We start from the raw sequence: 21,455 nt of genomic DNA on the forward strand, positions 1-21,455 counted from the left end.
GGTCTTTTCCTCATTCAAATAGCATCTCCTTAAAGGTGTTCACTATTTAATATTCATATTTTTATATCTAACATATGAACTTATACTTTAGCACTGAAACTCATTTTTCAGATCTTTGACAATTCTTCCAATTTGTTCAAATCCCCGTCAATATATTTCACCTCTTCTAAACATGCCTCTGAAGCAGATTTCTCTCATCTGTAAGCAGACTTATTTTTTTTTTCAGTCTCCTCATTAATTTCACTAAGATACTAAAAAGAATACAAAGACCTGGGATATTCGATAATCCGATCAAACAAGCCCTAGAGGAAACAAATCACTACCATCCATTGCTTTAACCATAAGCTGCTGCCGAGGACACGCCACATGCTATGGACTTGGTTGACACAGCAACAGTGTTATATTCACAAAATAATAAGCTGCAAGTGAGATAAAACCATGTCCAGGTACTTGCTAGACTGGTTGTCTTTGTCATTCAATGAGCCATCCTTCTCTAGGTTAAGCCACTTAACAATTGCCTAAGAAACAGAGGCAGCATATGTAGCCACCTGCCAAAAAAATGCCTTCATGCAAACACTAAATTGTGGAGAAACATTTTCTTTACTCAATATAAGCCAAACTCAAATTTAACAAAAAATGAAGCAAAAAAAAAATCTATATGATATAACATTTTTAAGGTGCAGCGTACACATAGAAAAATGACCTCGGACACTATTATTTATCAATGTCTTTACTGGGGAAGATTGTGAGTGTGTAGCACACGCACATCTATGCCATTAAAAAAAAAAAAAAAAAAAAAGAAAGAAACCCTAACAGCAGTGACGGGAGGTTGCTTCCCCTGTCACTACTGTTAGGGCTCTGCGAATGTGTCAGTCACTCACTGCGCAATTGATCTGTTGGGTTTGCGTGCAAATCATTTGCATGCAAACTTGGTAGTGCATCAATCGCTCGGCCAGAATCGGGTCAGAGAATCGGCCAACAGCAATCCAGTTGGTATTACAAACTGACTTTAGTACATCTAGCCCTTAGACATAATTCTATATACAGTCATGTGAAAAAATTAGGACACCCCATGAAATATTCAGTTCTTTCTTAAGAAATGTTCACATATCGATGTCAAATATATTTTCATTTTGAGCAATAAAATTTGTGGTGGGCATATCATAACTATACAGATGTCAATCCTTAGAACCTCTTATGATTATGTGTGTATGTGGATATATATATATATGTATATCCACACACACACATGATATATAATCATAAGAGGTATATATGTATATATATATATATATATATGATTATAAGAGACTTACATGACATACATGACGGAAACTATATATATATATTATAACTGAAAGGCAACACTTATCTGAACTTGGTGGATACTAACCACCGTCAACATTGATATTGTCTAACTCCCGACGTCTTGGTTTTTTAAAGGCATTTCAACTTCAACCGGATCTTCTTCGGGGAATATTAAATATAAGGTGCCTCTCTCAATAATGTATATACCGTGAATTCAATATTCTCGCAGTGTATATGAACATCTCATTTTTAATCGCAACTGTCGGCCAGATTATGTGCCATGAGCTTTTTATAGCGTACGGCAGTTGTTTGGAAATTCCTCCGCTTGCATACTATTTTCCGGACCGTGGAATGACTAATGTCAAATTATTTCGAGATCTTTTTAAATCCTTTACCAGACTTATAAGCTACTACAATCTTCTTTCTGAAGGCTTCAGACAGCTCTTTTGTTCTCACTCTCACCGCAGCTGTCATAAGCACACCAAACTAAGGGCTCCTTTTACTAAGGTGCGATAGAATTCTTAGCGCACGCAGGAAATTAATAATGTAATGTAATGTAATTTATTTCTTATATACCGCTACATCCGTTAGGTTCTAAGCGGTTTACAGAAAATATACATTAAGATTAGAAATAAGAAAGGTACTTGAAAAATTCCCTTACTGTCCCGAAGGCTCACAATCTAACTAAAGTACTTGGAGGGTAATAGAGAAGTGAAAAGTAGAGTTAGAGGAAAAATAAAAATAAAATAAACATTTTAACAAGACAGCATTGATCTAAATACTTTGGAAGGTAGAAGAGAGGAGAGAAAGGAATAGAAGCAGAAGGGGGAGCCGTTGAACAGTAGAATTCTGGAGAAATTTAAATGATAGAAATAGAACAAAACAAAGACAAAAGGCAAAACAATAGATAAGATTAAAGATAAATCATAAGCTGGAAAGAAAAATAAAATAAAACTTTGTCTTCAATCCACGGTTTCATTCTTATTTATTCTTATATACCGCCATACCGAAAAAGTTCTAGGCGGTTCACAACAAGGTGAGCTAATACATGGGATACAGATAAAATACAAATTAGAATAATGGACTTAAAAACAGATAGACAGAAAGCATTTACAATATAATGCAGAAAATACTGGCATGGCAGGGAAAGAAGTAATACATAGAACAGATTTACTGCGCACTACGCTTCTAGAACTAACGCCAGCTCAAAGCTGGCATTAAGGTGTAGCGCGTGCTATTCTGCGCATTAAAGCCCTAACGTGGCTTAATAAAAGGAGCTCTAAATGTCTTGAGGTTTAAGTAGAGCAAACCGCCTTCAAAATGCTGAGTAGCAATGTTCTAATCATGTGCATCTGTGTGTGATTTGAGCCACTTTAAGTGGGAGGATATGTGAGGGTGTCCTAATTTATTCCTCAGTGAGTATACACATTTTTGTGGATATCTTTTGTTTCATGAGTAAATCAAGGAAAAATTTTTTATCTGCAATTACATCACTTTTTCCAGAGATAAATTCAAAAATAGATTTGACATTGATATTTCATGGGGTATCCTAAATTTTTCACATGACTGTAGATTGCCTAAGAAATAGGTGCCAACTAGTGCAGTGCTAACTGCGATTCTATAAAAGTTAGCGCACTGTAAAGAAATGCGCTTAGCATTGCCTAAGAGGCGTTAGGCATTGCTAGGCCTCAAACTTTAGGCGCACCATATTCATGCCAGGACTTTATCGCCTAAACCAGCACTTAATTCAAAAAGAGGAACCTAACTCAAAAATTTGCCCATGATCTGCCGCTAACCACACCCACTATTATGTAGGTACTTTGGATTAGGCACCTACTTTTTTTTAGAATCATGTTTTGAGTTACACCTTTTAATTAAGTCCAATTAATGACAATTATGGGGCTGCGTGCCAATTAAACCTATTAAACAATTAAGTTAGACACCTACATTGGCTAGGCGCATCTACTACTACTATTTATTATTTCTATAGCGCTGAAAAGGCGGCGTACGCAGTGCTGTACATTTTAACACATAATAGATAGTCCCTGCTCCGAAGAGCTTACAATCTAATTTAGACAGGACATTACAGGGTTGGGGAGATTATAGTAGAGGAAATGATACAGTGGGTATAGGTATCTGACAGTAGTGAGTGGGAGCTAAGAGTTGAAAGCAGTTTCAAAAAAGTGGGCCTTTAGCTTGGATTTCAACACTGCCAGGGTTGGAGCATGACGTATTGATTCAGGCAGCCTGTTCCAGGCATACGGTGCCAAAAGAAAGAAAGGATGGAGTCTGGAGTTGGCAGTGGAAGAGAAGCGTACAGATAAGAGGGGTTTGCATGATGAGCGAAGATCACAGGGGGGAGAAGCATAGGCAGAGATAAGTGAGAAGAGATATTGGGGGGCTTCAGCGTGAATGCACTTGTAAGTCAGCAAGAGGAGTTTAAACTGTATTCGGAAATGGACGGGGAGTCAATGAAGTGACTTGAGGAGAAGGGCAATGAAAGAATAGAGCTCTCACGGAATACGAGTCGTGCAGCAGAATTTTGAATGGATTGAAGAGGCGAGACAGTTGCGCGGGAGGCCGGAGAGAAGTACATTGCAGTAATCTAAGCATGAGGTGATGAGAGCATGGACAAGGGTTTTAGCATTGATGTAGGAACTTAACTTTAGGCAGACTATATAGAATTTGCCAGTTATTGTCCTTCCAGTCTGTCCAACAAGATAAACTCACATCTCTCTTAAATTGTGTGCCGCGGCACAATGGTACGCCACAAAGAGATTCCAGAATTTATTTTTTTTAAATTCCCTTCATAAGAAATAATTCATGAAGTAAATATACATCAGACTAGATGACGTGTAAATCATGTTTGCAAGAATCTTGTCACCGCTAGCGCCTCTCTGCCCCCGACGTAGCTCTGTAAATGCTTGGCAGCGCGAGCAGCATCTTCCACAGCTCCCTTCTGATGTCACTTCCTGTCATGATGTGATATCAGGATGTGATATCAGAAGGGAGCCGAGGGCAGCGCGAGCAGCAGGTGGAAGATGCTGCTCACACCAGCGAACATTTATAGAGGTATAATTTCAATTATAATGTGCCGCGAAAACATCTGCTCTGTTTAGTGTGCTGGAGCTAAAAAAGGTTTGCAAGACACTGGCATATGATATGATGTGATGTAACATAAGCTCGATCTATCCTTGCCATTTTCAGGGCACTGATTGTAGAAATCTACCCAGCAGTGGCCTTATTACCCTTAACTATAGGAGCTGCCATCGAAGTCCCACTCCAGCCCATCCAGCTCTATCCAGCCACGATTAATAATAATAATAATAATAATAATAACAACAAGTTTATATACCGCAGGACCGTGAAGTTCTATGCATGACCTACTTCTACTGGAGCACTGGTCTAGGTCCTGGCAACTCAGTTTCAATGCCAAAAAATGCAAAGTCATGCACCTGGGAAGCCAAAATCCATGCAGGATTTACACCCTAAATGGCGAGATCCTGACAAGAACTGAAGCAGAAAGAGACTTAGGGGTGATTGTCAGGGAAGACATGAAGTCTGCAAATCAAGTGGAGCAAGCTTCATCCAAAGCAAGGCAAATCATAGGTTGCATACGCAGGAGTTTCGTCAGCCATAAACCTGAAGTCATTATGCCACTGTATAGATCCATGGTGAGACTGCACCTGGAGTACTGTGTGCAATTCTGGAGGCCGCATTACCGCAAGGATGTGCCGAGACTGGAATCGGTCCAGAGAATGGCCACCAGGATGGTCTCGGGACTCAAGGAGCTCCCGTACAAGGAGTGGTTAGGGAAATTACAGCTCTACTCACTCGAGGAATGTAGAGAGAGGGGAGATATGATCGAGACATTCAAGTATCTCACGGGCCGCATCGAGGTGGAAGAAGACATCTTCTTCTTTAGGGGTCCCGCGGCACCAAGGGGGCATTCGTGGAAAATCAGGGGCGGGAAACTGCACAGTGACTCTAGGAAGTTCTTCTTCACTGAAAGGGTGGTTGATCGCTGGAATAGTCTTCCACTTCAGGTTATTGAGGCCAGTAGTGTGCCAGATTTTAAGGCCAGATGGGATAGACATGTGGGATCTATCCGCAGAGATAGATAGGGAGGGTCACTGGGGTGGGCAAACTTGATGGGCCGTGGCCCTTATCTGCCGTCTATTTCTATGTTTCTATGTGGTTTACAATTATTAGAAATGTTAGATTGTTTATTCCATTTAATCTGTAACATTACTAAAGTACAGACTTAATTATTGATAGTTCTAGTGATCATTTGTTGAGGATTGAGATTGTATAGGTTGGTTTCCTAAGTACTTCATGATCAGAGATGTGTTTTTAGGCGTTTCCTAAATTCCACATAGGGCACAGACTGTAGATTAGATGAGCTAGAGAAGAGCACCAGTAACATTTTGCTTTTAGATAGAATCAAAGAGAACATCGCAAGAAACTAACTCAGAATGAGCAGCAAAATGAATATGTCCTATAAAAACAAACCAAGATGCATTGCTTACCACTAAAGGTTTTTCCATAAGACAGTGTAAATAAGGGGGAAGCCTAGTGAAGAGTAATGTGACAGATTTTATAAAAAGCAGCAGTTGAATATGGATTTCAATAAAATCTGGTATTATTAAAGCCCTTTATTTTATTACCTACCTCAAGCAGTGGAGACTAATCCAGCATTTTAAGTTAAATGTTTAAGACCAGTGACAAATTTGAAGTTTCTCATAATTTTTAAACTCACCCTCGAGCCCCTCAAATGCCTGAAGTGGAGCAGAAGTTCCACATTAAGTCACTGTGGCACATTGGAATGTTTACCTCTCTTTCAAGGTTCTGGAAGCCATATTGCTCACAAATGGAGATCAGCTTTTTCCTGTTTAGGAGACCATCTCTTGTGATCCCCAGATCCTCACAGATGACTGAAAGCTTCTCTTCTATCCAGTCTTGGGATGGTGAAAAGAGATTTTGTGAAGCACTTAAGTCATCTGGGTTCCAAAATCTCAACTGGCCTGAAACAAAAAGCATAATCGAGCATAAATGCACAGTGACTGACTGCATATTAAACAGGATTACACACAGGCAGTTGCTTTGTAAATGGTTTTCTGATGCACATGCTAAAAGCATTTACTCTAGATACATTAAACTAATGAATGCAAATTACTGTGGCATTATAAATGTGTGCAGGCAGAAAAATAAAAACTGCATATTGCTACAGTACCATGCTGCAATTCTCTGCATTGGATGGAAATTTTTGTTTTCTGTTTTCCTGTCAGTGCATAAGTCAGTTCCTCAATGCTCAATGTTGAACAAGGATGGATTCATGCACTGAGGTGGGGGGGGGGAAGAGTCCCCTCTTCCCCTAAAGGTTATCAGATTAGGAACACTCTGGACTAGGGATGTCTCAACCAGAGCACCCCTGAAGTTGTAGCATCTCAGTAGGCCATAAACACTTATCTGGTCTAGATGAAGCATCCCAGGTCATCCTTTTTCTCTGCCATCACCTTAGAAAGTGGAAGCACTTGGTACCTACTGTATGTCGGGCTGATCCCTAGAAATATATTCTATCAAATAAGGAAGCATTCCTTTATTTGGCAAGCTGACCTCCAGCATGTATGTTCTGATGTATTACATAGGGTCAGGAACTGCCATTTTCCAATATCGCTATGCTGGAAGCAGGAGTGAAAAGGTGATGCACCTGCCTCTTGGCTTAAAGATGGGTTAGGTTGGGGGGAGGGGGAAGGAAAAAAGTGAAGGACTTCATTGCCCACTTGGGCCACCAGGGATATTTTTTCAACTGGGGTCATCTGAGAAGACATCCTGCACTTGACCTCATATGATCCTTTAACTCCCATGCAAAAATATATTACTTTTCCAGACTGTAGTAAGATTCAACGCTGATTCTGCCAGTTACCTCAACTAGCCTTTGCATGGTGGTTTTAATTTGGATTTTCCTTATTAAAACTTCCTACATCAGGTAACATTTGCATGGGGAAATTGAATAAACCGTCACACTAAAAGATAGTGCAGCTTATTACATTGGCCCCAGTTTCAGGTGAAGAAATTCTGTGTGTTATCTACAGTAGAAAATACTGAATAATAATAATAATAATAATTTTATTTCTTATATACCGCCAAAGCCGTATTAGTTTGAGGCGGTTTACAACAAGGGCTGTGTGGTTGGGTGGGACCTATAAGGCAGTTCTGTCTCCACCTGGTGGTCAATGGAAAAGACTATCCCACTAGTTTGGAATAGTAGGAAAGATAAGGAAAAGCACTTTCTTCAGGAATCAGTCTTTGCAATAAGAATTGTGACAGTGTGCATTGGCTTCTACTAATGCAACCAGAAATGTACTAAGGAAACAGCCATTGCTTTCAATCGATGCACCTTTGTCTTGAAGATGCCAGCTTCTCTATATCTGATGCTAAAAAAGATCAATCTAAAGAATGTCTTAACTCTTTGTAAATTATTTACATATTTGGTGGGAGGTACCTGAACCAGATGAGTCTATAGCCCTGAAATATGATTTTCAAACTAACATAACTAGGTGGGAAAAAAAGAAAATCTAGTATCAGGTAGACACAAGAAAGTTTATCATAATATTATCCAAATCAAACTTCCAATGCAGAAAAGTCCATGTGGTTTAAAGAACAAGGACCCAATACGGTTGGTCAGTCCTAAATATTTACTGTACATTTTGTCTCTAATGCTCATCTACCCATAGTGGATTGATTTGGGCTTCTGAGGAAGGCAGTTTGCTGAAACATGGACCATGTTGGGTCCTTGTTCTTTATTCATGGACTTTTTTTTTTTCTTTTTAAAACATGGACTTTTCTACACTGGAAGTTTGATTTGGACAATATTGTGATAATAAACTTTCTTGTGTCTACCCAAATACTGGATTTTCTTTTTTCCCACCTAGTTGTGTTGGTTTTCTTCTCCGAGTGGAATTTTCTTGACCCCCTTTTCTGTGTCTCATATGATTTTCAAAACCTATTTATTGGTGGTCATTGGTGACAATGTGTTCCTGTAAAATGTAGCTAACTGAAACTTTTCTTTTTTTGGGTGACACCAAAACTGCTACCGAAACGGTATAAACGCTTTTGGCCAAAAGCTGCAGCTGAAACCGAAAACCACAGCCCTCTCAATTGAAAGTAAGTTCTGAAATGTAGAGTTATAGGATGAAAGCAAGTAAATGGGGGGGAAAATCTATAAATATTTCTTTACAGAGAGGGTTGTAGATGCATGGAACAATTCTCAGTGGAAGTTTAGACAATCAGGATATCTCAATTAAGAAGGTATGGGACAAGTACAGAAGATCTCTGAGGGAGGGGAAGAAAGCACTGATCCTTACCTGGCAGCTTGATCCACAGTGGCTATATCACAAAACTACCACTAGGTGACAAATTCACCATTTTGGACCAGAAAGCAAACAGGGCCAGAACATCCAAGGATCACTCCTGCCCCTCCCCCCCACATTAACCAGAAGAGAGACACTTTAAGAGGCATGCTTATGGAATGAGCAGGTAGATGAAAGTATGAATGTCATTGTGTCATTTTCATAAACCTGTCAATCAAAACATACATTTATAGAAAATTTAAATTCATACCTTCTGCTTCATATTCTTCACTGTCCTGAGTCTTCCAGAGCTGTAAAAGACCCACAAAAACACAATCAAGGAAGGATTATAATTCTGCAATTCTTCAAGCAGCTCTCTTTCTGAAACTGGCCGTCAGTTAACTTACAGTATGCCTATAACACCAGATTCTTTATTGCATACTTGTTCTGTGGAAGGTTGTTAGCACGTCATAATTTAAGAGAAGATTTTAACATCAATATGGAAATGTTTAAGAATTTGTTATTGATATTTTCAAAATATTACTGACTTGCATTTCTTTACCAACAAGCAGCATGAGCTGCCACACCTGAAGGTGACATCAGACAATGCCAATACCGCCTTGGTCTAATTTTTGACCATTTTTCCAACTGAGCTCATATTGTCTCTAATGATTTTATTTGCTATTCTTGATCATTGTTTTACTGAAAGAGTCTCTGTTCAAATAGTGTCTAGCCAGGTTTTAAGAACTTTTCAAGATTTTTTGTTTCTCTATTTGGTCACTGCCGAGCCTTCATCAGCCCCTACCCCAACTTTGTTTAGCGACAGTAGCTGCAAACCGGCCTTAATTTTTCCCCCCAAAAAAAGTTTGCTAATATCTCACACTAGCACTGTGGCTTCAAAAAGTGCCCACACACAATCAAAAGTGTAAACAACTTGACAACTGAAAGTTGCATAATGTGTTACAAGGCCATGTCATGCCTCAGCATCTGTGCTAAATGTCGCCTAAGACCATCAAGTTCTGAAAACAAAGTGCAGGAGGACACGAGGTTTCTGGGGAACTTGAAGTGGCGGTGCACTTTTCACACTGTCCGTGCTGGGCTCTGTGGATGACATCACCCACAAGTGAAAATGTTTGTGTATGTCACCAGATAACATCTGTTATGGTAAGTAACTATGCTGTACTGTCATACTAGGTTAGCCATGCTTGTATACTATTTATTTATTTAAAAAAAATTTCTATTCTGCCTATCAACTAGGTGGATTACAAAACAAACATACATAAAATGAATGACTTACCAAAAATGCTACGTTTGTCATGCTATGCTAATATATATAATACTGTGGTTGCCATGTTATGTCTGTATACATAATACTATGGTTGCTATGGTAAGCTGCCATCCTATGCTTTGTCATACAATGTTCATTATGCTTTGTCACACCATACCATGTTTGTCATGTTAGATTTTACTGTGCTTTGTTATGTACGTAAACTTGTAACCCCTTTCTGAGCTCTCCTGGGAGGACGGGATATATAACCAAATAATGAAGTTGCTTGATGTGTTCAAAGTCTGATACTCCATCAGCATCAAAGCTTTTGGTGTTGAAGGATCAGGGAAGCCATGCTATCTGCTGCTGGTTCATTGACACTGAGGGGAAGATTATACTCCTTGGAACCAACACTTAGGAACAAGTCCAGAACAGAGCGCCATCCTACTCTCTGCAATCAAAGAACAAAGGTATATCACTCCCAACGTTAACCTTAAGGGGTCATGACACTGAGTGGAGGCATCATAGCTATGACAACAAACCCCATGGGTATGAACAAAAGTCAAAAAGGGGAAACAAACCCCATGGGTATGAAACACCAAACAAAAAAGTGAGGTGCAACAATGTACAATGAGATACAGATATAGTAGAACAAAAGGTATGACTCAACATGGCTGCGTTTCAACAATACTGCCTGCATCAGGCATCCAATCCCCTTTGAATATGTATCAAATCTATAGCACTATAGAAATCATTGAACATGGCCTAAAGGTGCAAAAATATACAGGGGAAAGGGAATGGGACTTGTATACTGCCTTTATGTAGTTATACAACCATACTCAAAGTGGTTTACATAAATACAGGTATATATTTTGTACCTGGGGCAATAGATGATTAAGTGACTTGCCCAGGATCACAAGGAACAGCCCTGGGTGCAGAGGCAGCAGCTCTATCACTAAGCCACTCCTCATCTTGAGCATCAAAACACCACAGGTATTTTGACGAAACAGTGACAAACGCTCTTAGCACTTCAGAGTAGCAGTGTAACCATGGAAAGATGTCACCATTGGTGACTGAGGCCAAGTGCTAGGAGATAAATAGAAAAACATCAGCCATTCTAACTCCAAAGCAGAGTGACCGCCTCCACTTTGGAATTAGCACTGACAAATTGCAGAGGTTTGCATCAGAATCTCTTCCTCCTGCAGGTCACTCCAGATGATATTTCATCTTCTGTTGTATCCTACTACAACTACTACTAATCATTTCTATAGTGCTACTAGGCATATGCAGTGCTGTACACATTATATATGCAGGTACTTTTCTCTGGCCCTAGTGGGCTTACCATCTAAGTTTTTGTACCTGGGGCAATAGAGGGTTAAGTGACTTGCCCAGGGTCACAAGGAGCTGCAGTGAGAATTGAATCCAATTTCCCAAAATCAAAGCCTGCTAACCGCCAGGCTACTTCTTCATTACCCCCAGCATTGACATCAGCAACCTTTGATGAGGCGCTGGACTGAAGGATCATAGAGACCATCTCAGAACCTCAATAGCACTGAGATGGTGCCAAGTAGAAAATGGCACGGAGATAAATGTTTCCCCGTCCCATCCCCACAAGTTTTGTCGCTGTCCCTGTCCCATTCCTATAAGCTCTACCTTAACTGCATAAGCCTTGAACACATGATTTCAAAGTGCTTGATGCTTGTGCAGGTGAGGACAGAGCTCGCAGGGATGGGGCAGGGATAGGAAAAGAACGCAACGGGACGAGAAAATTTGTCCCTGTGTTATTCTATAGTGCCAAGTGCTTAGACTTTGACAGACATTGACAATACACGAAACCCATGCCCTAGCACAGGACAAGTTAGCAATGGCACCACGAGTAGCTCATCTCTCTCTGTATTGCAAATGTAAATCACTCAGCGTTGGAAAGGGAAGCCTCGCCTATGGCTGATGTTGAGCCGCAGAAGTGTCACAATCATCCCCTTAAGGGAAATCAGACTGTAGTCATTTAGGGTCCATGGGATCTGAGGACTTTGTATTCTACAGGGATCCTATCAGATCATGCTCTGTCACAGGCAAGGAATAGATCTTTCAAGGACCCCTACCCTGGTTTCTTTAGAAAATGACTAAGGGTTTTTCTTGCAGGTTAGATGTGGAAGGAGAATCCAGGGCATGTTTGGCTTCCTTAAAACCAGGATATCTCAAAAGGAGCTAACAGCAATGCTTGTCTATCAGTTGTTCAAGAAGTTCGGCTGCAGATATGGGTGACCTCTTTGCAGTACTTTGTTTCTAAAAAGACCGATGTGACATATAGAAACTCCAACAGGTATAACTTTAAGGGAAACCCTTCCTTCTGGCCAACAAAATCACGGAATTAAAATCCAAGGTAATGGGAGTCAATATTAAGGTGGTTAGCCACATGGCTTTCAACAGTACAAAATCACTTCTTTGGTACATTTCCACATAAGAAAATCAGTGGTCCCTACAGATTCAGTGAAATTCAGACAGTGACTAAAAATATTTGCATCTCTGTCAAGTTAGCTCAAAAAGAATCCACTCTTACTACCCCAGCAATGACAATTGTGCCTCCATTGTAACCCCTGTCTATATACCTTGTGTAAGCTGTACTAATTCCAACCCCTGAAAATGTCAAAAGATCCACTCTTTACCAATCTAGTAAATCAACTGTTCTTCCATTGTTACCCCTGTTTATAAATCTTTTGTAAGCCGCCTTGAACCGCAAGATAATGGCGGAATAGAAATCCCTAATGTAATGTAATTATTGGCTGAGCTATGCCAATCTCAACAATGCTTATTCTTCTCAATTCTTCTACATTAAAAAGATGCTTTATTTTTGTCCTGGGGAGCTCACAAATCAAGCTCTATACCTATTCAAAAAAGGGTATTGCATTTTCTGGAACTTCAAGCAGTATTAAGCACTTTGAAACATCAGATTTCCAACAAAATTGTTCTACCTACACAAAAAAATCAGGTTATTTTTAACTTAAGCAGAGACAATTGGGACATCGTTCAAGAGGCAATTAAGAGCCACATCTCTAGAAAAGCAGCCAATTTCATAGTAGACAGGTTAAGTTGGCTCTTAGAACCTCTCAGAGGGTCTCTGGATCAGAAAAAAAGCAAAGGGCACATCTGAAATAGATGTTTGTGGTACCTCACGATAGGAGGATCTGAAACTTCAGTTTCCAGAGAAGATCAGGGGACAGACTAGTGTCCAATGCCTTCTTCCTTTCACTTGGAAAAAGCTCCTCATATATGAGGAACATTCAATAACTTATCTACCAGAGTATGAAAAAGTAGCAAGTGTGTTAAAACAAGTCTGTGCATGCTGCAACATATCTCAAGGTTACTCATACATAGTTGTGGCTCAGTGCGAGTAACATTCCAAGAGACAGGATGTCAGGAGAGTCCTTGTGCAAATCAAGTAAGGAACTACTAGATTTGGAGCACCAGTGATAAAATCTCTCACAAAAGAAGGGAAAAGCCATCATCCTACCCCATCATCCTACAAAAGTAAAATTTTGGAGCAAGCAGTTTAAGTGGAGTAAAGGGTCCATTGAAGATGACTCTCACACTGGATGGACCAAGGAAGCAACTTTCCACAGAAATGTGCAAGAAAGTTGAGGATTTAATTTTGTCAGACAGCTGAATTAAGGTTTCCTGAACAGTTGAAGCAATAGGCATCTCAGCAGGTACAGTTTGGAAAATAATTCATGAAAAGTTGCGTGTGTCCAAGGTTAGTGCAAGATGGGTTCCAAGAATGCCAATGCCATGTCAGAAAACCACAAGGCTCCAGTGCCCTCAGGAGAACTTGGAGATGCTCCGTGAAGACCAAGTGAATTTTTTTCATCGTTTGATTTGTAATTTCCCAGATCTCCCCTGGAACTCTTTTTAAAAATTGACGTAACATTGGCCACCCTCCAATCCTCAAGTACTAGATGATTCTAGCGACAGGTTACAGATCACTAACAGCAGGTCAACAATTTCATGTTAGAGTTCTTTTAGTACCCTGGGATATATACCATCCAGTCCAGGCAATTTATCACTTTTTAACTTGTCGATTTGATTTAGAAATCTCAATGAATCTGGAAGCTGTACTTTCAGTTCCTCCGCATCATCACCCTTGAAAACCATTTCCGGTTCAGATAGATCTCTTACATCATCTTCCATTAAGACCGAAGCAAAGAATTCATTCTGTCTCTCCGCAATGGCCTTATCCTCTCTGATTGCCCCTTTTGCTCCTTGATCATCCAACGGTCCCACGGATTCCCTCTCACAGGTTTTCTGCTTCTGATGTACCTAAAAAAAATTGTTATGAGTTTGCCTCTTTTGCAAGTTTCTCTTCATATTCTCTCTTAGATGTAAAGCATTCATGATGATAAAAAGCTAACTTGCCAGTGCTTGTGTCTCTTATTTTCTTCATTCGAATCCTTTTTCCATTCTTTAAAGGATGTTTTTTTGGCTCTAATAGCCTCTTTCATTTCACTTTTTAACCATGAGTCGTGCTATGCTTAAATAGGTTCAAGGCGACTTACAATATAAAGAATAATAGAATGCATATGCTACATTATAGCAATTTGATAAGGACAAAGTTTTATGTACTGGTAATGGGGGGGTTCTAAAACTATACTGGTATAACGCTTGAAATGAGTACGGGATTTAGTGACATTAGGTATTTTGAGTTAGATGTCTACAGTGTGTATATTTTCAAAGAAGAGAATTTCAAAGAGAGTTTTTGATTTTATTTATTTATTTTTTTTGAATCTGTCATAGTACATTTCCATCCTAATGTCAATTGGGAGGTTGTTCCAGGTCTCGGTGCCAAGGTAAGTGAAGAGCGAGTTGAATGTGTGTTTGTATTTAACTTCTTTAGGAGATGGAAGGAGTAGTTGTAGCGATTCTAATGCTTACTTGTTCCACAAAATGGCTTTCCAGTTACACAACTGAAATCCCACATACACCAGTTGAGTTATGACACCAGAAACCTATGTCATATTTAGATGAAAGTAAGTTTGCTGTGCTAAACCGTAATTTTATAAAGAGATCAACAATGGCTATAAACAATCTTCAGACCTCCACCAAATACAATCTACTCAAAACATCAGCTGGAAAGTCCCAAAAAGTTTTCAAAATGAATTCTATTGTTATCTCTTATTTTCTCATTTTCTCATGGACCTCAGTGGTACCGTCTGCATGCCACTAATTGTCATTGGTCCCTTATAATTCAATTTTTTTCATTTTTCATTAATAATATATATATTTTAAATATATCAGTACTTACCCCCACCCGCGTAGCACAAGATAAGTACTGATATATTTAAAATATATAAATTATTAATGAAAAATGAAAAAATTGAATTATAAGGGACCAATGACGATTAGGGGTGCCAATGCTCTGCATGTTCTAAAAGTTTAGTGGCATGCAGACGGTACCACTGAGGTCCGTGAGAAAATGAGAAAATAAGAGATAACAATAGAATTCATTTTGAAAACTTTTTGGGACTTTCCAGCTTTTATAAAGAGAGACATTGCTATGTAATCTACTGAAATTCGGCAGTGAACATTCTCTCCTATTCCTTCCTATCAATTTATAACCTGTATTGCACCAGTCTGGGGAGTGGAAAGACCATTTAGATGGCACTGGTATATCTGTTAAACTCTCCCCACGTAACTATAATATACCATATACACACCTAACCAATGATCTATTTCCCAAGTCATTAGAGGTGCATCTTGTTCAGATTATATCTAAAAGCCACTAATCTACTAGGTTGCTATGGAAACTAGATTAGGTCATTCTTTCCTATTGCTTCCTCATTCTGAGTCTGCTTATACAAATACTACATGCAGTTGTCACACATGCAGCCTTGCTTCCCGAGGTTCTTCTTTCTGGGCTCAGACATTCATGAGCAGAGGTGGGACAGATTTTCCCTTAGGCAGAGAAGACAGCTGCCTAGGGAGAACAAGCCTAGCACCTAGGAATGGCCCATTAGGAAATAGTAGGTGGCATCTAGGTCAGAAGCATCTGAGGTGCAGCAAGAACAGCTCCAATGAAAAAACACCACACTAGATTCTCACAGCCAGATAATTTAAAAAAAATGCATACTTTCACCTGGGTAAATGACTTTTGGAAACTGCCCTTATTCTTGTGTGTGTGCCCTGGCTAGAAAGGGCAGTCAGCTCTCCCAATGCCTTGAAATAGCTGGAGGGTTAAATCCACCACTGTGTAAAGCAGTCAGTCATCGCTGCACATCTGGTAAAATGAGACCTGCTAAGCTGTACTTGACTATGCTGCCCAATTTTTACTTTAAGAACTTTATTATTATTATTAGGATTTTTTTTTTATATACCGCCTATCAAGGTTATCTAAGCGGTTTTACAATCAGGTACTCAAGCATTTTCCCTATCTGTCCCGGTGGGCTCACAATCTATCTAACGTACCTGGGGCTATGGAGGACTGAGTGACTTGCCCAGGGTCACAAGGAGCAGCGCAGGGTTTGAACCCACAACCCCAGGGTGCTGAGGCTGTTGCTTCAACCACTGCACCACACACTCCTTAAACACAGAACCTTAACCAGTAGTGCCTATAGGGGTTGTATAGCTCAGAAACTGGCAAAAAGAAATGGAGTCCAAGTCATAAGACTAAAGTCTAAACGCTGATGCCATTTGATGAGGAAGGCAAACCCTGAAGTGTGCTGAATGAACACACACTACTCTCGCATCACTCCAACAGGCCACACAATACCAATACACTCACGCACTGGTGTTGTGCCTGTTTGATGGAACAGGCAGCCATGGCATTCAGTGCCATAAGCATAAAGCAGAAAAAGATATCACCTACAAAATCTATTTATAAAGTCTATCCTTTCAATATGTTAGGTGCAAGAGTTGGAAAAAATTTTTCCTCATTACAAATAGTTTTACTATTCCAAAACAATATTTGCATGCTCATCTATACAAAAGGGTTCATAAACTGATGATGATCTCCTGCAAGCCCTCCAGGATCTATTTTACAAAAAGTTATCCAGATGTCCATGCAGCAGAGGCACAACTCTGCTAATCAACAGTTTTAGCTGTTCTCTCTCAAAAAAAACAACAACCCAAGGCTTCTATACCACTGTGGCCACTGATGGGTCTATTTCACAGCTTTCTACTGCATCAGCTGGCAGAGCCCAATTTACCAGCATGCCCTCATTACCATATCAAGTATTCGGCAACAGCAGCTTCATTGTGGAAAGAGAAGGGGACCCAGGTCAAAGGTTGGGGCAACTCCAAAATGGCTGCCAAAGGCAGCAGGCAACATCTTTTGGGCGGACAAAAAGAAAGGTCTCTTCAGTGCTGTGGAGCGTGCATCTCAATGACATGCTAAAGGTATTGTTTCGCAGACTGCAATTGTTCTACAGCTGGATGTGGGTCACACATATTATCAGAGTCCTCCACCCCGTACAGAAGGCGCAGCTTTTTGGAATACATTACTTTGATAGACACGCGTTCTTTTGGGATGAGGAGCAGATGGCTCAGGTTTCTATGATTTCGCCTTCCAGCCCAGCACCCGTGTAAGCATCTGCAGCCCGTGTCACTCGCTCACTGTGGCCCCTTTCCCTAATAGCTTAGCAACCTCTTCCACCCTACCATCTGCTTCTCCGAGACAGACCTTTGTTCTCTGCCAGAATACAGCTAATTAAAGGGATTACTGAGGCACACTGCACTGGGTTACGTCTAATACCGGTCTCTGAATTGTAAGGGGACTTTTTTTTTTTTTTTTTTGCAATTACTTTTTTGAAAGGTCAGTTTACAGATGTAGACAATAGAAATGAAGAATCTTACAACACAAACTCCCTTGCAAATCACAGCAGCAAACCATTTCACAAAAGCACACATTAACATTGTCCATTAAGCAGAACTCTACCTAGGACACAAGTCATTTAAAAGGGATATTTTAAGGAGATCTTCTGGTATAAGGATATCCCATCCAAATTCTTTTCAACCCAGTACAAAGTAATTTCACAACAAAAAAAACTAAGGAACTATTAAAGAACTGTGCATAACATTTGTGTTCCATTACATTAGATTACAAGGATCTACATCATAAATTCATCCTATGGCTTGAAGAGTTATTACACAATAAGAATGACATGAAGGTATACAAATTTATTGTGGCACAGTGGTTAGAGCTACAGCCTCAGCACCCTGAGGTTGTGGGTTCAAATCCCTCACTGCTCCTTGTGACCCTGGGCAAGTCACTTAATTCCCCTCATTGCCCCAGGTACACTTGATAAGAGTTCGAGCCCACCGGGACAAATAGGGAAATATAATAAAGTAACTGAATGTGAACCACTTTGGATAAAAGTGGTATATAAATAATAAAATAATTTTAATGTACCTCTCATACTACTTTTATTGATGTACATCGCCTAGACGTCTGATTAGGCAGTATAAAAAATTTTTTAAATGAACTTGATATCCTGAAAAATATGACTGGCCAGGTGAATCTACCTAAGAGCCTAAATTTGACTCCCATACTTTTCTAAGTAGCCGTTACTTGCATTTATCAAGACAATCCCTCGGTAAGGCCAAAAGTCCATCAAGCACCAAGGATGCATATTGCAGGGGCTTCTGCCCAGGAGGGAAGGGAGGACATGTTTTTTTTAGTTACAAATTTGATTAGGCATATAGATAGCTTGGTGATTAATGGACATTGGTGACTAGTGGGCATGAGAACTGCTTGGCCACCTGCCTACCTAGTACAAAGGTGAGGGACCTCATAAGTCACCTATATATGTTTTAAAACAGTGCTGAGGAGGAGCTGGCTGTTTTGATACACGTGGGCATCAACTATATACAAAAGTATGGGAAGGAGGTTCTGGAAACCAATTTTAGACTAAGTTGAAAAGTTGAAATAAAGAACTACAAGGATAGCATTCTCTTGAAATGCTTCCCATTGCAAGACTCAAGAAGCAGGCAGAGCTCTGAAGTCTCAATACATGAATGAGAGAATGGTATAGGGAAGAAGGCTTTAGATTCATTAAGAAATGGTAACATTCTTGGAAGGCCTATTACATAAAGATGGCCTCCACCTAACAGGGGTGGATCCAGAATGCTGGCAGTAATGTTTTAAAAGGAACTAGAGTGGCTTTAAACAAAAAACTAGGGGAAAGCTGACAGTCACTCAGAAGCACACGTTTTGGAGTAAAATATTTTTAAAGGATACTAACAAAACAGAGAAGTTGGATGAAAAAGAGATTAAGAGGAAGATGGATGATAAAGACATTAGGTTCTTAATCTCAATGATATCTTTTCCAGTAGATAGGAATGGTATGCTGAACCATAGAATTGTCCATGCCTGCTCACGAGCATTCTGCAGAAGATGTCAATCAATTTTCCAGCTCCTCCTCCTTTCGCCCAATCTCTGCTGCCCCCTTCAGTCCATACCACAGCCAGTGACAGCTCGACAGAAGAAAACATGAGAAGGAGGGGTACGGGGAATTCCCAGACACCAAGTGTCTGATCTGCTCAGAAGAATTTTAAAACAATCACTGGACAAACAGTAATGTAGTGAAAAATTAACAAACCTCTTGAGAGAACAATGAATGTAAGAAAAATACAAATTAAACAAGAGCATAACAGCCTGAACATTAATGGAGCTCAACCATTCCTCCCTTATAATTACACTAGTCTTTAAGCCCGTTACATTAACGGGTGCTAGAATAGATATGTGTCTGTCTTTTTTTCTGTCTCTCTTTCCTCAGCTGTCCACCATCACCCCTTGCCTGCTCCCCCTGTTCAGCAGTAGCCCTTCTCCCTTCCTTTTACCTCCCCCCTGTCTAGCAGCACCTTTTCCTTGCTCCCCTGTACAGCAGTAGGCCTTCTCCTTTCCTGTTACCTCCCCCCCTGTCCAGCAGCACCTCTTCCTTGCTCCCCCTGTCCAGCAGGCCTTATCCCCTCTTCCCTACTCCCCCTGTCCAGCAGTAGCCTTCTCCCTTCCTTTTACCTCCCCCCTGTCTAGCAGCACTGTTTCCTTGCTCCCCCTATCCAGCAGTAGGCCTCCCTTCCTGTTACCTCCTCCCCTGTCCAGCAGCACCTCTTCCCTGCTCCCTGTCCAGCATCCGGCTTCCTGGTCCGTTCGCGTCTGCCCTCCTCTTTAAAGCAGCCCTGCTGAGGATCGTAGCCAGCTGTAGCGAACCTTGCAGGCCGCTCTGCGCCTCGGTAGCACATTCCCTCTGACACGATCCCGTGCGTCAGAGGGAACGTGTTACTGGGGTTCAGAGCGGCCTGCGAAGTTCGCTACAGCCGGCCGCGATCCTCAGCAGGGCTGCTTTGAAGAGGAGCAGCAGCGGTTGATGAGTGAGGGCGGGCGGAAGGGGGGGGGGAGTCGCCGGTGTGTTTCCTGCCTCCGTGTTCAAATATGGAATTCGGCATGGAGGGACACAGCACACTGTCAGGAAACACGCCGTCCTACGTGCACATGCGTACTTAGGATTTTATTATAAAGGATACACAGACTCTTCATAGTCTAACAGAAAAAATCTGAGCTGTGGAGCTGACCACTAATTTTGAGTCAGAAAGCAGGAGGGAGGTTCAGCATGCCATCCCTATTTACCGGAAAAGATTATTATTGGAAGTAAGAACCTAATCTCTTTTTCCAGTACAATAGAAGATGATATGCTGAACCATAGGGCATACCTAAGCAGTCCCAAAGGTCTAGGGTGGGAAACATAAGCCTGAACGTAGTACTGAAGACCTAAAAGTGGCATCCTCCTGTGCTGCTATATCCACCCTGTAGAACTTGGTGAAAGTATTAAGGAAGACCAAGTCAATAACCTACAAATCTTCTAAGGAGGAATTGCCCTGGCTTACACGAGATAGGTAGCTGTTTGCCATAACCAATGTATGCAGAGGAAATAGCTCTATGAATCCATCTGAAGATGGTAGCTTTGGAAGTGGGTCTGCCTTGTCTCACCCGATTGGTTAGCAAGAATAGATGATCTGAGAGATGAAACTCATTGGTCACCTCCAGATAATACAATAGGACTCTTCTGATATCCAAAACCGTTAAGTACTTGTCTTTTTTTCTTGGACCCTGTGGGGGAAAAAGCTGGCAGTCTAACTTCTTGATTGATGTGAAACACTTAAACAACGTTCAGCAGAAAGGAGGGAACCGTCTGCAAAGTCACGCTTGCTTCAATGATACAAAGAAACAGCTCTCTGCACAATAGGGCCTGCAATTCAGAGACTGTCCTGGCCACCAAGAAGACTGCTTTAACCGTCAGATCCACAAGGGAAGCTTCCTGTAAGAGCTCATACAGGGCTCTGCTGAGTCCGTGTAAGATTATAATTAAGGTTCCAGGATGGAAACGGTTCTTGAATCAGAGACCATAGTCTCAAGGCATCCTTCAGGAACCTATGTCCAGGTGGGCCAATAGCAAAGTCCTCTTCTTTCAGCCCTGAAAACATGATACCATTGCCATTCCCTTGTCAAGGCCCACCTGCAGAACACCAGTACAGACGAGATG

At 40.7% G+C, this 21,455-nt stretch overlaps 1 protein-coding gene across 5 annotated transcripts in view; it reads right to left on the reverse strand.

The window, feature by feature from the left end:
• Positions 1-21,455, reverse strand: part of NIN (ninein) — a 263,739-nt gene that overhangs the window by 163,180 nt on the left and 79,104 nt on the right. For all 5 annotated transcript variants that reach the window (XM_033951534.1, XM_033951532.1, XM_033951530.1 and 2 more), the window contains exons 5-6: positions 8,932-8,971; positions 6,142-6,332 (exon numbers count right to left, since the gene is read on the reverse strand). In XM_033951534.1, the coding sequence (XP_033807425.1) occupies positions 6,142-6,332; positions 8,932-8,971 (231 nt within the window). The remainder of the gene's footprint in view (positions 1-6,141; positions 6,333-8,931; positions 8,972-21,455) is intronic.

The sequence above is a fragment of the Geotrypetes seraphini genome, chromosome 7 (assembly GCF_902459505.1).
Source record: "Geotrypetes seraphini chromosome 7, aGeoSer1.1, whole genome shotgun sequence".
Lineage (NCBI taxonomy): Eukaryota > Metazoa > Chordata > Amphibia > Gymnophiona > Dermophiidae > Geotrypetes > Geotrypetes seraphini.